This window comes from Barbus barbus, assembly GCF_936440315.1.
Source record: "Barbus barbus genome assembly, chromosome: 40".
Classification (NCBI taxonomy): Eukaryota; Metazoa; Chordata; class Actinopteri; order Cypriniformes; family Cyprinidae; genus Barbus; species Barbus barbus.
The window spans coordinates 18025068-18041944 of record NC_136718.1 but is presented as its reverse complement, the minus strand read 5'-3'; the positions used below and the strand labels follow the sequence as shown (position 1 = coordinate 18041944).

At 37.2% G+C, this 16877-nt stretch overlaps 3 protein-coding genes across 3 annotated transcripts in view; 2 read left to right on the top strand and 1 right to left on the bottom strand.

Moving 5' to 3' along the window:
* The first annotated feature begins 483 nt into the window (after positions 1–483).
* LOC306859864 (THAP domain-containing protein 3-like) lies at positions 484–2318 on the top strand. The gene is made up of 4 exons (XM_079401237.1): positions 484–758; positions 847–1042; positions 1124–1294; positions 1386–2318. The coding sequence occupies exons 1-4, from the start codon at positions 685–687 to the stop codon at positions 1620–1622; spliced, it is 678 nt and encodes a 225-aa protein (XP_079257363.1). The 5' UTR covers positions 484–684; the 3' UTR covers positions 1623–2318.
* Positions 2319–2385: 67 nt separating this feature from the next.
* LOC306859863 (dnaJ homolog subfamily C member 11) lies at positions 2386–11336 on the bottom strand. Its single transcript, XM_079401236.1, has 16 exons — positions 11215–11336; positions 10280–10409; positions 8714–8787; positions 8484–8585; positions 8267–8404; positions 7213–7335; positions 7043–7116; positions 6722–6911; positions 6538–6623; positions 5555–5671; positions 5313–5468; positions 5032–5101; positions 4752–4809; positions 4510–4652; positions 3594–3723; positions 2386–3417 (listed from the first exon to the last, which is right to left on the bottom strand). The coding sequence occupies exons 1-16, from the start codon at positions 11284–11286 to the stop codon at positions 3392–3394; spliced, it is 1689 nt and encodes a 562-aa protein (XP_079257362.1). The 5' UTR covers positions 11287–11336; the 3' UTR covers positions 2386–3391.
* Positions 11337–13820: 2484 nt separating this feature from the next.
* The window catches only part of LOC306859573 (calmodulin-binding transcription activator 1-like), a gene marked incomplete at its 3' end in the record, with an annotated part of 401012 nt that continues 397955 nt past the window's right edge, over positions 13821–16877 (top strand). Inside the window, exon 1 of the mRNA XM_079400671.1 lies at positions 13821–13912. Coding sequence (XP_079256797.1) covers positions 13888–13912 — 25 coding nt within the window. The 5' untranslated portion in view covers positions 13821–13887. The remainder of the gene's footprint in view (positions 13913–16877) is intronic.

Genomic DNA, 16877 nt, shown 5'->3' with positions numbered 1-16877 from the left:
AACAATCGCACAATCAAAGCATTATGTAAAGTAAATACAGCAAAGAAACACTGCAAGTAAATATTCCTACATGCAAATGAAAATACAATACGTCATGGTTCCGTAGACATTAAATTGATATTAACCAGTTTAACAACAGTTAAATAAGCATTGTAATTAAATCGTAACTGTATTGACATGTTTTACATACTTCCTTTTATGGAGTTTTGACATAGAATCATCTTTTGGGTGGGACTTAAAAACCGTGTATCCCCTAACCAGTCATGTAAAATGTTCACATTAAGTCCACTCTTGTATTTATAGTTGTCACATCATAAATATATATCTTATCAGAAGTATTAAATGGGAAAATAAATCTTGCTGAAACGAGTTACCAAACAAAGTCCCTCTTAAGGACTTTTATGAATTTCAAAAATGTTTGACTGAGGTGCACCTTCATATGCGACCCTAGGACTTTTATTTTGAAACGTTTAGAGGCGAATCACCGGAAAACAACTGAAATCGTTTTAAGGATTGTTTTTTTGTTAATAAGAAAATATTATCTCTGAGTTATCTCATTTTTATTGATTGTAATATAATGAATATATCAAATAATACAGCAAAGATCATGTTCATTTTATAGGTTTTAATAATTTTGAGACACTGCGGGGCTTTTGATAAGCGCCATCTTTGTTCGGGGCAAAGATGCCGAAAAGTTGTTCTGCATATAATTGCACAAATAGGTACAATAACAAAAATCCCGAAATCACGTTCCACAGGTAGGTAATGACGGACAGTTTACTGTCAAGATGATTAAAGACATCCTAAACATATTTTGCAAGGCATTTAATCTTTATCCCTTGTCAGGTTCCCTTTCAGTAAACAATCGGTTCTGAAACAATGGTTAGAGAACATTGGACGTGACGACTTTCAGCCAAGGAAGCATATGGTTATCTGTTCACTTCATTTCACCCCAGATTGTTTCAGTGGTTTGGGCAACCGTAAAAATCTATTGTGGAACGCAGTGCCAACTCTCTTTGCAGTCCCACCTCAGGATACAAAGGTAAATAAGGTCACAATATAGATAAATGTAATACTAAATGTTTTTTTCATCTTAGTCTCATTGTCATCTTTGTGCCGTCAGCAAAATAATTGTAGGAAGAGGCCGAAGAGAGCTTTACAATCTGCTGCTGATAAATGGGATGACACTGCACCTGACAGGACGCCTCCTTTCACTGAGGACACTCAAATTGAGATGCATGAGGATGCTCAATACTCTCATAGCAGTGAAGAGGCTTACTGTCAAACCACAAAAGTGAATCTATCATCTTTCAGCCTACTCTTATATTCCTGTGTATATATAATAATAGGTATGGATTAAATGTTTTTTTTTTTTTTTTAAACAGGATTTAGCTGCCACAGACCACACCTATGCTCTTTTGGACCCATGCACAACTAAAGCCCGTTTGTTTAATGTTTTAGATGCCAACAGCTGGCTACAGAAAAGGTTGCAGACCAAATGCAGATTGATAAAAAGAATGAAAGCCAAACTGCAAGATGCTCAAAGAGAACTTCTGACATTACGTCGACAGCTCAGATATAGACATACATATCGCCAAAGACATTCACAGCTCCCAATATAATGGGGAAGTGGCTTCAAGACATAGTCAAGCAGTAATGAAGACTTCGGGTTGCACAAACATCTTTGAACTTTAAAGAAGCCTGAACTTTTGGTCATGGAAAATGTGTTCAACAAATATATTTCTTGAAAAGCAGCAAAAGTGACAAGTTTTTTCTTTAATTGGACAGATACGTCCAATTAAAACTTCAATTTACTGTGCTTTGGTTTTGACTTGTGTGAAAGATTTTCTGCCCAAAAGAATTTTTAGGAGAACATTTATAGAATAAATGGTAACATTTTACAGTAAGGTCCCTTTCATTAATTTTTGTTAACATTAGTTAATAAAAAATATAAAAGTTAATTGCTAGTACATGCTAGCTCAGGTCCATCAAATATTAACAGATAAAAACTAGTTATCTGCTGTTAAACAGAACCATATTGTAAAGTGTTATTGATTAAATTGTATCAAATGTCACCGTGCTGAAAACATCTGAGGACACATTATGTAAGTTTGCTCTATTTTTTAAATAAAACTCATGTACACCATTCAAACACAATATACATTTCCATTGTTCATTGAAGATTTATTTAAAAAAATGACAGTCTATACTTGCTGCAAGTGGTAGGCCATTAGGTAAAGTATAACAAACACCTTTGAACTCCAGCCAACAATTATAGATTGTCGTTTTTAACATCATTCAAATGGCAAGTGTGCAGAATGGACACATTTCATATAAATTATACTACTCAAAAAGGAGACAGGAAAAGACATTCCATACAGCCAGTCTTTCAAATAAAATATTAGTCATTTATCAAGACAAATGAAATTTCTTGCATAAAGATCCCAAATACCAAAAGGCAACAAAAAGTTTAAATCAACCAAAGATTGTAATGGGGGCTTAGATCTTCTCTGTATGAATTATGGCACTAAAATGCAGGGATTAAGGGAGATTGAGTCTAAAATACAAACAGAGCATGTTCCACTATTATTCCACTATTCATCCACTGCTATTCAAGTCTTTGGACACAAGGTGGGAGACTATCCCTACATGAGATTTAGTACACAGTTCACATTCTGTTTCCTCAACCAGCATGCAATAGACAATGCCGGCATATTGTGTGCATTGGCCCCTTCAATTCCTATGACACTTCTGGCAGACATGAAGTACGAGAGATAGGCCTCCAAATATTAGACTCAAGGGAAGGGATGAATGAGAAAAATAATGCAAATGATTAAGCAGCTAGGGTTTCACTAAGAACATGCTTTGCCTCCTAAACACTTGCAAGATCATTTATTTGGAAGCTGGTGGTACAAAAAGTGTTATATAGAAAGAAGGCTGGCAGCTGGGGTACACCAGCTCCTGTGGGATTCATTGAGTCGGATCAAGCAGCAATGTTTGTGTGATGTAATGAGGGTAAAATAGCTCTCTCTGCTGAGTGATGATTACAGGCACCGTTGTGGCTCCATATTTGAGGAGGGGGGGCCTTTGTTTAAAAATGTTTTTTAAGGTCTACCAACACAAAAATATATCTGTTGTCTAGCTTTTTTTCTGGGAAAGGACATTTTTATTCTTGGAAATCCAGCAAATTAAATGTTCCAATTAAATATTCTAATTTGCAAACAGACATCATGTAGAATATTATTTAAAATAGCAACAAAATAAGTGATAAATAGGTATATGAAGACTTTTAAGGGCACAGAGTGTTTCCAGGGCACTACTCCAGAACATCTGTGTCTCATCAGTCTATACCAGTCCAAACTGTCCCTTTCAGCTCAAGAGATACATGTTCCTAACTCTCATTATCAATCCTGTGGGCTACAAGGGAGAGGAAAGACAAAAACATGAGATTTTAAATTAAAATTGGGAATAGCATTCATCTTTATTGCTGGTAAACACAATTAAGCATTTGTCATCATAAAGACAGGGTATTAAGAATTAAAATAAATGCTCTAAAACAACTGCAGATTGTTTTGTCTGGTTTGCATACTCACATTGTTTTGGTATCCTGAGTGCTTCTGTGTCACCACACAGAACTTGGTGCATCACACCTCTGAACTGATACAGCACCTTCAGACTCTTCTCCTCACCTACACAGGGATCGTAGAAGCCCGGTAACCCAGCCTGAGGACATGCACGCAAAAACAATCAATGAATACCTGCTACAGCATTTAACATTAGGGGTGAATTTCTCGGATTTCTCAAGGTTTGTTTTTTTCTATATTTGTTTGTTAAACATTTCATGCAACAGTATTAGAGTGCAACATTAGGACACACTTGAGGCTGATATGTTGAGACTGACATTTTTAAATTTTTTTTTCTTATGCATTAAGCTACATTTCAAAACTACAAACTTTTGATTTTTTTTTTAAATTTCAACATTTATTGGAATATTAAGGAAGCTTACACTACCATTCAAAAGTTTAGTGTTGACAAAAAGTAAAAAAACATTTAGCTGATTTAGTGATTAATAAACAATTCTTATTATGTCTATAATGTTGAAAACAGTTGTTCTGGTTAATATATTTGTGGAAACTGATACTTTGATGAACAAAGTTCAAAAGAACAGCATTTATATGAAATTGTCTTTACTGTAATTTTTAACAAATTTAATGCATCTTTGCTAAAAGTATGTTCTTAAAAAATATAAAAATCACACTGACCTAAAACCTTTGAACTCGTGAATGTCTTTATTTATAACCGTTTCAATTTTTCACTCATTTGCAATGCAAAAAATACATTTAATATTTCAGAAGCAAAATCAAGCTTTAGAAAGCACACCCAAAACATTTCAGAAAACTAGATAAAACCTTCTGTGAATTCATTGCTATTCCAATAACACTCTCCTCTCATCCCTTCTTTGTCTTCTGGACCAAAACCTATTACAAAGCAAGCATAACTGTGCTTTACCTTAGAGGCTTCTGTGAGAATGAGCTTGGAGTCCTTCACCAGGCACTGTAGAGGCACCGTCACATCAATGACCCTTGCCCTTTCGTGCTTCCGGCTGTTGTCTGTCACAAACTTGCCATACCAGGCGTTGAGGATGATCATACCTGGTACACAAGGAGATTAAGTCACCAATCCTCACTTGGCAGAAGGTTCAAATCATAGTTTGATCACATCCAATGCTATCGGGAGTTATGCGGTCATACCCATTATGGACTCTTCTGCTTCGATAATTCTACGCACAGACTCTTGCATCAGCAGAACCTAGAGAAAAGAGTGATTTCAAATAAGACTGCTTGTATACGCACATAGTGAAGGCACACATTTATCACCCTGACACAGCGACTGATGTGCAGATAGGAACGGTAGCCTGACGCTAACTCATCGTTTCTCCGAACACAAAGAGCCTTCCGTGAAAGTTATGACCACTTTAAATGGTCATGCATTATAAATTATTTGCAGCGTATTTAGACGTTATGAGCTCACAGCTGCTTCTGCCTCTTGCTTCTTCTTGGCAATGTCTGATGCCGAGCTCTCCCGCTGCTTCTCAAGTTCCCTAAACAAAAGACGAAAGGTTCAATTTTAATTTACTCTTTTGCTCTTTTACTCAGTTTCACAGCCATTTAAATGGATTTCAGTCTATTATTTTCCAGACTCACAGGGGATAAAGGTTGGAGAAGAGTGTTGGGGAAGTCAACTGGCCAATAAAAGACAACAAAATGAAACGTAACTGTGACTCTGCACATTTAATCAGCTAAAAGGCTTACTGTTCCTGCTGAGCACGAAGGTAAGGTCTGATAACTAGCCGCTGGATGGCCAAGTAGAACACAAGGGGTCCGACAGTGGCATAAAAAACGGCGCTGGGTAGAAGCTGGTCTGTTAAGTGAATGGGGAAGAAGTACGTCTGGCTCGCTCTGTTCAACCTGGGATAGACAAAAACACCACGATTTCAGAGCTAGTGAAAAACTGCTATTGGAATATAGCTTCAAAATTATCAAAAGCATTTTACTTGATCTTGAGAGAGACGCCTTGAGGTACTCCGACACTGACGGTAGCGCCCAGGACACTGTGTCGACTGATCTTAGTTTCAGCACCATATTCTACCACCGTACCGAAAAACCCTGACCTGCAACACAAGTGTTGTTATTTTAACAGACTAGAAACAACAAAAACCGGAATCAATAAGACACTTGGTAGTGATCGGCCACAAATAAACTGCAGGTCACATAAACACAGAATCTAGGATGCATTGCATTCAGATGCTGCATTTATACCGCAAGGACAAATACACAGATTTCTTGTTTATTTACATGCAATAGACTGGCTATCTTTACTGCAGAGAAAATACTGCAGAGTGTTTGTCATATAATATTTTAATATCAAATATGAAACAAGCAAACAAAAATACAGAGCTAACCTAATTCAATTACAAAACAGCTCAAACCAAAGATTGCAATTGTTTAAAATAGGGCAAATAAGAGGAAAGGTGAATTTCAATGTATATGTGGTTTTCAAGATACAAGCATTTAAAGGTCAGACAGAGGACATATCTGATTTAAATGGATGCAAACCATTTTTTTTTGTTTAAACATGCAAAAAGTCAAGACAAAATCTGTGCCAAATAAGGTGTGTGCTAAGCAAAAATAATTTAAAGCGCAATGAAAAAGTATAACAACGATTAAGAATTTGATAAACTCTTCAAATATAACAAAAATAATGGAATGAATAAAAAAAAACAAATAGTTACAACTTTATCAATAAATAATTATTTTAAAAAACTGTGCATAATTATAAACCAAATCTAATATTAGCTGACAAATTCTACCAGTACCTTTCTGAACTACCTGTCTTAACTAACCACATTTATAAACTACCTGTTTAAACTAACCATCTTTTTGGTTAAAAGTGCAAATGCAGCCAGATAAAAATACAACTACAACCCATCTATATGCAAAACACAAAAAGACAAAGACAGAATCCACAGATACATACTTGACAGAGCCCTTGATCTTGGTCTGGTCATCATCCTGGAATTTGTACTGGTAGGTCATCATGATAAATGTATGAGGAATTCCCAACTATGGCAACAAAAAAAAAAAGATCATGAACAGTGGTTGAGAAAACAAACAAACAATGGAATAAAGATCAGGGGGTGCTGTGCAAAACAGCAACTGACCTGCACAGCGAAGGTGAAATGGCTGCTTTTGGTGTCCCTGACGATGCTGGTGTTCATGGAAGACTGAGTTCCCCAGCGCCACTGTAAATAACCCATAGTGTTTTTGTCCAGGTGGCGTGCAAGCATAGTAGTGAGCCCCGGCCGTATGCCACGGGATGAAAACTGCATGCCACAATGAGCCGTTGTGAAGCTAAAAAAACACAAATATCTCTCAATATACAATACACTCAAACAGTCAACAGTCACATTTTGTTACAAAAATAAATAAAGCGATAATACTTAAAAATAAATTATTCAAACACAGAGATGTGCTGTACTCACCAGCGTGAAGTCAAGTTACGGAAAATTTTTAAACCAAAGAGAGGGCCATGTGTGTCTCCTGCCCCAAACTCAACCTGTATTAAACATGAATGAATCATGTTTGGTTAGAAGCTCAGCAAAAATTATAATCTAGTCCATTATTATGAAAAGCATGAACTGAAAGCACTTACTTCTCCCCAGCCCTTAGCCGAGGTGACTCGTCGCAAGGCCAAGTTTATGTTTCCTCCCCCATTTCCATTGTGTGTGGAGAGAGAGCCGGAAAGAATGGCGGTGTCTGATGTTGTCAAAGGGGCCTATGAGAGCCGAGATGGACAGTATAAAAGCCTTACGACTGTATTAAGATCAGGGCCAATATAAGTGTGCTTCCACAATAAATAAAAAGTAAAAATCTTTTAAAAGAAAGGAAATATCTAGTTTAAAATCACAAATATCTTAGAAAGTATTTTTTAAAATTTGTATTTTTTCCCTGAAAAACTTAATGGATTAAATATAAATATATTTTTTATAAGTTTTATATATTTAACAGACACAAACATATTTCTTTTTTCAAACAAATAAAGAGAATTGTATACATGAAATACCAAGTCACTGTAATTAATGCATTTTTTAAATACACGAATAAATACACCAGGTCAAAAAAACAAAAGTATCCCGTCATTGACCCATACACAGGAAGCATATTTATATGTAAACACTTACATTTTGCTCTATCATAACTTCATAAAAAACTGGAGTTGGTATGTTTTCTTAAGTTTATGAAAGAGGCTGAATTATTTTTTTTTTTAAATACAGTGAAACCAGTAATACTGTGAAACGTTACAATTTTTTGTTTTTATATAATATAAATATTATTTATTTCTATGATAATCTGAATTTTCAGCAGCCATTACGCCAGTGTCACAGGATCCTTATGCTGATTTGTTGCTAAAAAAAACATTGATATATGATCAACAGCTCTTTTCACACCAGAAAACAGCTGTACTGCTTAATATTTTTTGTGGAAACATGACTTTTTGGAAAACAGGAAGCGCAAAAGAAAAACATTTATTTGAAATAGAAATCTCTTGTAACATTACACATCTTTTTTCTTTTTAATTCAATGCATCCTTTCTGCATAAAAGTATTGATGTCTTTCAAAAGAAACAAAAATCTTACTGACCCATGCTTCTGAACAGTAATGTATCTATGAGAATATACATCAGAAACATGATGCAAGGACTATACCTCAATTGACTGTGATATGTGCATCCTGTTGATCTCAATGTGCGGTAGGCCACCGCCGCCACCATCAGAGATCTCTTCATAATCCTCCTCATAGCGATCAAAGAGGTCTGTCACATCAATACCCACACTTATTGTCCCCTGAGTGAGACAGAGAACAATCAGCGAGACTTGTATTAATGACGACAGTGGCTGTTGCTTTGAAGGCATTAGGTCAAACCTTAGGGTTGGTCCTTTGCTGTAGTCTTCTCTCCTCTCTCTCTCTTTGAAGTCGCTCATACTCTTCACGGATCTCTGCCGGTGTTCTTTTCCTCTCCACTACCTAGAAATCATTATTGTAGTGAGCACAAAAAAGATGACAAAAGCCCACTGGGAAAATGATTTGCTTGAAATGTTAAAGAATGAAACTAATGCTGAAGCATTTTTTAGTCTTCTGAATCTTCAACTTACCTCCCATCCTTCCACTTCCAGCCCTCTCTTCCCATATACATCATAGATTGCTCTAGTTTGTGGGTCACTTAGTACTGCAAAAGAACATAAATAACAATCTTAAATATTCATGACCTGGGGTTAAAAACGTGTTTTACTACAGAGAAAGGGCCTGTTAAAGGGATAGTTCACCCAAAAATGAAAATTGTGTCAATTTACTCACCCTTATGATGTTCCAAACCTGTATGACTTACTTTCTTCTGTGGAACATTGAAGAATGTTGGTAACTGAACAGTTTCAGTTTCAGGGGAATTGGTTTGGTTATCAACATTCTTCATAATATGTCCTTTTTTGTTCAGTAGATTAAAGAAATGCATACAAGTTTGGAACAACATGAGAATGATTAAAGGGGTCATATGATGCGATTTGAAGTTTTCCTTTCTCTCTGGAGTGTTACAAGCTGATTGTGCATAGATAAGATTCCTGAAGTTGCAAAGACTAAAGTCTCAAAACCAAAGAGAAAGTTAAGACTCTGCCACGCTCACCTAAAACAGCTCGTTCAAACACGCCCCCACATCTTGACGTCAAGATGTGGAAATATTTGCATAATGCAGCCCAAATGTTGCATTATGCAAATATTTCCAAATGCTGCACGCAAAGAAAGAAGGTGTGGTTTCAGTAAGCACAGTAGTGTTGATGAAGCCATGTCAGGGAGACACTGTGTGTTTCTAGGTGAAAGCAAAAGCACTTTATTTGGCCTTCTGAAAACAGATGCATTTAGGAATCATTAAGATTACTTACAACAGAACAGCAAAGCATTTTATGGACGACCGTTTCGTGAGACTAGGAGAGGAGGTAATTCTGACTTTGCTATGAAAATCTGGTGCTTCTGAATCAGCGACTGTATGTTTTGTTATTAGTTTAAGTATTTGCTATTGACTGTTTAAATGAGGAATTCTGCACGTTGTGTGTGTGTGTGTAAATGTGTGTGCGCACGTGTGTGAGAGAGAGTCACAGCGCAGCGTCGTTTGTGTGTGTGTATGAGAGAGGGAGAAACGGTCACACAATCGCAGCTTGTGTGCAAACACATATGAGCTTCATCGCCGTGTCTGTCACGCGACTCTGTTCCCCTCTCGGACTTTAACTGATGGTAAAACTAAGGACATTCTCTCTTTACTATAATTTTGAAAGCTGAAGCTCGCGATTATGGAAAGAGGCATTACATTTTTGACGCGGATTGTGGTGTTCGGCCAATCAGTTGGCCAATCAGAGCAGACTGCACTTGTCGGAAGGAGGGACTTTGTAGAAATTGAAGCGTTTGAGAGAGGCGGGGCATAGAGGACCTACAATAATGTACAGTATTTGAAAAATAATGTGTTTTTTTTACAATAAAATGTCAACATTCTGTTACACCAAATACACAAAATAATGATCTTTAAAAAAGCATCATATGACCCCTTTAAATGAAGACAGAATCCATTTAAAAACAAAATGCTTCCTTGACAGTAAAAACAAAGAAAACAATGCAACAAAAGTGGCTTGCTTTGTCAAAGGCTTTAAAAGGCTGAGTGTGCAAAGACAACATACCTTCATATGCCTGGTGAACCAAGTTAAAAAGCTGCTCTGCCTGCTTTTTAAGCTCTGGATCTCTGTGCTTGTCTGGGTGGTAGAGCATGCAAAGACGGCGATATGAAGCCTTGAGCTCATCCTGTGTGGCCTGCATATAGTTAAACAGAAATAATCAATCATAAACCTAAATTACAACATTGCTCTAGGGAGGACATAACATAATAAGGTGCAAAATCAAGTTTAAAAACTTCAAGAAAGTCCAAAAACAAGTTCTGAAGTTGTAATCAAGACCAATTAAAATCCTTTCAAGGCTTCTGTGAAAACTTTTTGAAAAGTGTCAAAAAAGTTTAACTTTCTGTTTTGTTCCACTAAACCCTCAAAGTCACCACTGGATTACACTGTATGCCAAAAGATGGCTGTCAGTCCATAACACTGCATAACTCTCCACAGAAGAAAGTTATACAGATTTGGTGCAACATGAGGGTGAGTAACTGGTAAAAGATTTTTTCACTTTTAGGCAAATTTTTCTTTTTTAAATAATCTTAACAGCTGGCAAAGGCAAAACAATCACGTTTAATAGATGTGTTAAATATTATTTGCAGTTTTCTTGAATGAAGTCACCACTTTGGAAGCAGTTTCACTTTTACAGTTGAGAAGCGCCAAAAAGTCACCTACATAGTGTTTTCACTCAGCGCTTCTCGTTTGCGGTTAAAGAGAACAGAAGGCGTTGATATATGATATGCATCCGAGCTATTAATGACCATGCACTCAAATTCCTGCTTGAAGACAATGATAAGTAACGTTAAGGGTCACGGTGTGCTGACTGAGCCACAGCTTAACGACACGCTGTTGGATCCTGTTTAAAAGCGTGCACTTACTCTTCACTTGCGGGTCATTCATCTTAAACTTCTCTCTTAATACAGAGAATATATCTTAATAACAATATGTCATACCTCTCTGCGGACGTTTAACAAAGAATAATAATCATCATTGTCGATTTCATCTCCTTCCAAGGCCGCCGCCATATTTACCACCTTTCATCCCGGCCCCAGGATCAAACGCTGATTTTTGGTGCGCAGAGTCGGAGCGCATGAAGGGCTTCAGCGCCACCCTCAGGATGGGAGGAAACACTGACCAAAAGGATGTAAGGTAGAGTTCTTTGGGCCTAAAAAATAAATAAATAAAAAGAGTTCTTTGGGCCTGTCCCAATATATATGTATACGGACCCAATACCCACACTTGCGGTCCTTTCTGAATTTAGTTCAAGTCTTCAAGTGTGCCTGAAGACCGCAAGTGTTGGTAGAACTTTGGGGACACAAGCATGTTGTAAAAATCAAAGTTTCACAGAGCCTATTTTCGCATTTTGCACTTTACAATAAACTTCTAAATGCTTGTTCAGTAGTTTTTATGTTTATGGTCATTTTTGTCGGTTAGGAAAATCCACATACTCCACATAAAATTATGCAACATTTGATATTTTACAACCCCATTATATTCTATGTGTAATATATAGCCTAGGCCTACTATTAGACTAATTTAACATACACTAGAAATTTTTACTCGACATCGCGCATTTTTGTTTCAAGTTTATCAATGTCCAAGCATGTTTTTATTAGCCTACTGATGGGATGTAGTAGCCTACACATAATTAATAAAAAAAATTTTATGTATTGCAAACACATAGACTTTAACAGGAGAGTCAAGAGTATCCAAAAAGAATATCTAAATAAATACATTCGAACTGAAGACTTAAAAGATGTTTCTAGCAGACTTTTATTCATTATAGACATTTTATTCATCCAACATTCTAGTTTAATTTAATTTATTCAGTTAAAAAGTCAACCGGCGCCCTCTTTTGGCCTTAATTAACATTCAGTTAGTTAATGGGCTGTAGTTGACGTCAGACCCAAGCTGAGTTCCATTAGTGTTTGAATAAAAAAAGCCAATAATAAATCAGTGTCATGTCAGTATGTGTGCAACCATTAAATAAGTCCACTTCGATTTTAATTACCGACGAATAAAACCAACTTCAAAAAGTCATAAAATCGTGTAGAAATGATTGTGATAAATTAAATGGATGGAAACAAAGATGTTGTTGTGACGTAATGGTAATTAAATAAGGAACAGATAGCCTGTGAAGACCTCTGTGTGATGCCATGTGTGATCCTTATGTGATTCTTGGCAAGAATAGATTGCAGATGTTCCATAAGGAATTGTGATATACGTAGTAGCCTATAATTTTCAGTTCCTTAGAGAATTCAAGTGCCTCAAATGCTACCAACATTTTTCAAGAGTTTTATGTATGATAATTAGCCTTCTGAACACGTTTCTAATCCTAAATTAAACCTTTGCTATATATAGGCTACATTGAACTTGATTTATTCATTCGACAAATATGTTGTTTATAAGTCACAATGTTATGTTTATTCCATTACCAAATGTTTCGTCTGATAGACTGGCCCGAATGTTTTCTCCACGGGTCATTTAGAATATTTTATTCTACAATCCAAGATTTTTCTCTTCGAAAAGGAACAGATAAGGATTTGGAAAGCACTCGTGTTATCAAGCAACTGCAAGCAATAAAGATGACGCTGTAATGATAACATTTCATGGCGGGTATTCGCTGCGGGCAGAGAGGCATTTAAGCTATTATCTATACGCTCAATGCAATTAACGAATGCTTAATCTAACGAATAATTAATCAGCTCGGGTATAATACGACTTACATATTCCTAAACGCAGTTTTGAGGTTTTCTAGATGGGACCCAGACCACAGCATTATTCATACACTATTGGAATAGGCTGTCAGAAACTGTTTCTCTCGTAAGCTCAGCAGTGTATGATACTTTCCGGATACTTTCAGTGAACCACAAGACATTTTGGAGGTCTGGGGTGCTACATTTTTCGTGACTGTGACAGTAGACCGCTGCTGCCACCTGGAGCTGTCCGTTCAGCACCATGGCGCAGCACTTCAGCCCAAACGTTGCTTCATCTTCAAGGTTAACCTATGGATTGCTATGTATCTATCTCTAATGGCATGCATAGCTTTAACAACATAAAAAGCAGTTTTTGTGTTTTAACGCAGGTGACTTCAAATCGATTTTATTCATTACAAATTCGATTCAGCGTGGTCGAAAGTTTTCAGTCTGAGCAGTAAAAATTATTAGTGCATTGGTAGCAGAGCTATAATATAAAATGCATAAAGGCCGTTAACTTGTACAAATAACCTATCCTGAATTGCTTACGAATGAAACGTCAGCGCAAAAAGCTCCGAAAAATACGTTTTCTGCAAACTTGAAACATTTGCATCGTCTTTTCGTTTGCACGCAAACGTCTCAAGAGCGCTCACTTTGGATTGGTTCGGTTCTTCTTAAGGTGTATCTACACATCACGCTTTACCCAATGGTTCTCAGAGACACTTTGAAGGGGAGGATATTTGCTTTGCTCTCGCAAGTCATTTTAGAACCACATGGTCAGTCATAGTCCGACAGCCAATCGTGAGTGCGCTCCGGTTGGACTCGCCTCTGCCTCGCCAGTCCCTTCTCGTGCTGCTGTCCTCGGCGTGAACGCGCGTGGTACCCAACGCTCGTGAAGAGGAGGAGGAGGATGTGGCGCGCGGAGGGGAAATGGCTGCCGAAAACAAGCCGGAAGGTAAGTCAGAAACATCGGGGATATTTTTTACTTGTACGACAAGAGTGTGCGAGGGGAAAAATTTGGAGGCAGGCAGAGAAGAGCCGCCAGTTGAGAACCGAGGAGCTTTTGGGATTGTAAAGCCTCTGTGTTTATCCTCACACACTCGTTATTCCAGCACGGAGACATCACATCACATCACCCTAGCCAGCATCGGTAGCTAGCCAGCAGTGTGCATCACACATATTTAAAAACAATCCGAAGCAAAAGCGCGAGCGCCTCTGAAAATTCAAAAATCCGTCTCGCGCTCCGTTTTCTTGAGCCTAACGGTCGCGCTTAAAGCAAAACTTGTGAGCCGCAACGACTGTCGATTTCTAACTTCTTTTTTTGATTTACCAAGCTTCCTCGGTTGCGTAAATTGTTTCTGAGTTGGCGGGGACAGAGTTCTGGAGACCGTAGTTTGACCAAAAACTACCTTACAGCCAGGAGTCATAAAAAATACTGCCGGTAAGCTTGTTTAATAGTAGATTTTTTCCTTCACGCGTCCATAGACTCCAACTGACCTGCTTTTTTGCGGTTTTGTAATATGTGGTCAAAGCTATTTCACTGCAAATTGCTTCAAGGACACATTCTTCTATACCAGTTTGCCCCCCGTCAGATACACATAAACAGTTTAAATCTCTGAACTAGATTCTTGTATAACCAAGAATGTAATGTGGCGACCATAACGGAAAATTTAATTTTATTCTTATGCCAGGAAGAAAGAAGAGGTGTTACTGAAGATTATACAGAACCATTTCTCTTTAACTGTTTCAAATACTTTTCTGATTTGTCTCTTGAATGAATAAGACGACGAGTTGGTTTCACTTAAGAGACACTAATACAGTTTAATATAATTCTTGTCCACAGTATTTCGCTGCTAAATTTGGCTGAAATACGATTTTTAATTATGATTGTCAGACGTAGTCAACAGTAGGCTACTGTTTTTAGTATTATTGAAGCTCTTTGACCAGAATTACATTTTGAACAGCTGTGTCAAGCTGCCACCAGCTCATATGACAGATTTGCTTGAATATAAAACGTATAAACAACGAGGTTTTAGCAAGTCGTCATTAGTTGCAAGGATTTTTTGTTTGTAATTCACCTTCAGTGTGAGATCAGAGCAAATAATGGTTTATTAACCACAAGGTGGCGACATTGAGTTAAAATAAACTTTATTTGGGGATATCGTGATAATATATCTCGAAAAAAATATATTTGGCTAAAACAAAAATTCAGTCTATAAATCGTTTTTGATAGTTAACAAACTAGCCTCTAGGGAACCTTTAAAGACAGCGAAACGAGTTGATAAATCATGGTGTGATGATGAATTGTCCATTTTCATGATGGTGAATAGCCTAGTTGAAGGTGAAAGATAAGTTTGATCATAAAACCTGACTTTTGTGTAGTAAATTATGCATACTTATAAACTATAGATAGAATAAATTATCCTAATATAAACTGACATTAAAACATGACTCCAGACAAACACAGGGATCCGAACAAATAGAAATCCACAAGGGGGTGGTATTGAGCTTCCTAAATGTTCACTGTTATATTTTTAACACTGTGTCAGCTAAGAATACAAGCATTACCATAAATATATAAATCTACATTTGTTTTCAAAACAGCACTGAGGCTAACTACCCAAACTAGCTCTTTCTTTGTGTGTGTGTGTGTGTATGTGTGTGATTGTGAGTGTGTGCATGTGTTTGTCAATCTCTGCATGTCTGTGTGTGCATTTCAGATGCAAACAAACACAACCAGCCTTGAAACTTGTGTCAGACTGGCCTGTTTCCTGCCAATGCATCACAGTATTTAGAAACCCTGATTTGTGACTCCCATTGCAGATCGGGTTCGGTTATTTTTGTCATGCTTGTCAGGTCAATGTATTGGGGAGGAGCTACTGTTCCACACCTCCATAGTAATATAGTGCTCTGCACCGTATGGCTACTACTAAATTCATAGTCCCATATAGCCAGCAGTGTGTTATATTTAATTTTTAGGCCTATTCAATTTCAGCATGTAGTTTACCATTATACGTGTTGCACGCCATTTTAATTTTTGCACTGATTGTTGCCTGCATTTTAACCTTTTGTCCTTGAAGCATTTAAAATGTTTGCATAGAGCACGGTTCTCCAGGGCCTTATTATTTGGCAGGGCTTTTCGCACATAAGGACAGGCTGTTCTTAGCTGGAGGCTGCTATGAAAACATGGTTAATGTGTCACGCACCCCATAGAGGTCTTCTGTCTCTTGATATGACCTAACTCACTTTTTAGATTGCCAGGAACTGGGACTGTACCTATGGATGGTGGCGAAGGTGGATTGAGATGTGTGAAGGAACTGTACATTTAAAGGGAAAGTTCACCCAAAAACAACAACAACAAAAAATCTCACTGTCATCAAGTTCTAAACCTGTCTTTCTTTCTTCTGTGAAACAAAAAAAATAAGTAAATGATAACAGATTATTTTAATTTTTGATGAATTTTTGCTCCATATTTCTAAACACATCTATTTGAATTTGGTGGTTCATTCAGACACTAGGGTGCTGTTTGTCACAACAACTGACTATTAGTAGAAGCAGGAAGGATAAATAGGGATTTGTGACATATTGAGCCATTATGTAGTAAATTAACTTTTAAAGATCTCCGCATAGTAATTTTCCTTAGTTTGAAAATATGCTTTTAGATTTTTATTTTTTTAAATTAAATTAGTGAATGGCAGGGATAGATGGAGATGTCACTTCTTCCTGGCGAGTCATAACAGATCCTTTCAACTTGTCTCGATCCTTCCCTACCTGCCTCACACAGAAACACACATTAAGTTCATCGATTGGTGTAGCTTACTAAAATTGAGCCTCACCAAACAGCCCTGGAACCACAATGAATTTGATTGCTGCCCTCATTGCTACCTGTTAGGGGCTGTTTCTTGACTGTTTATTTCAGC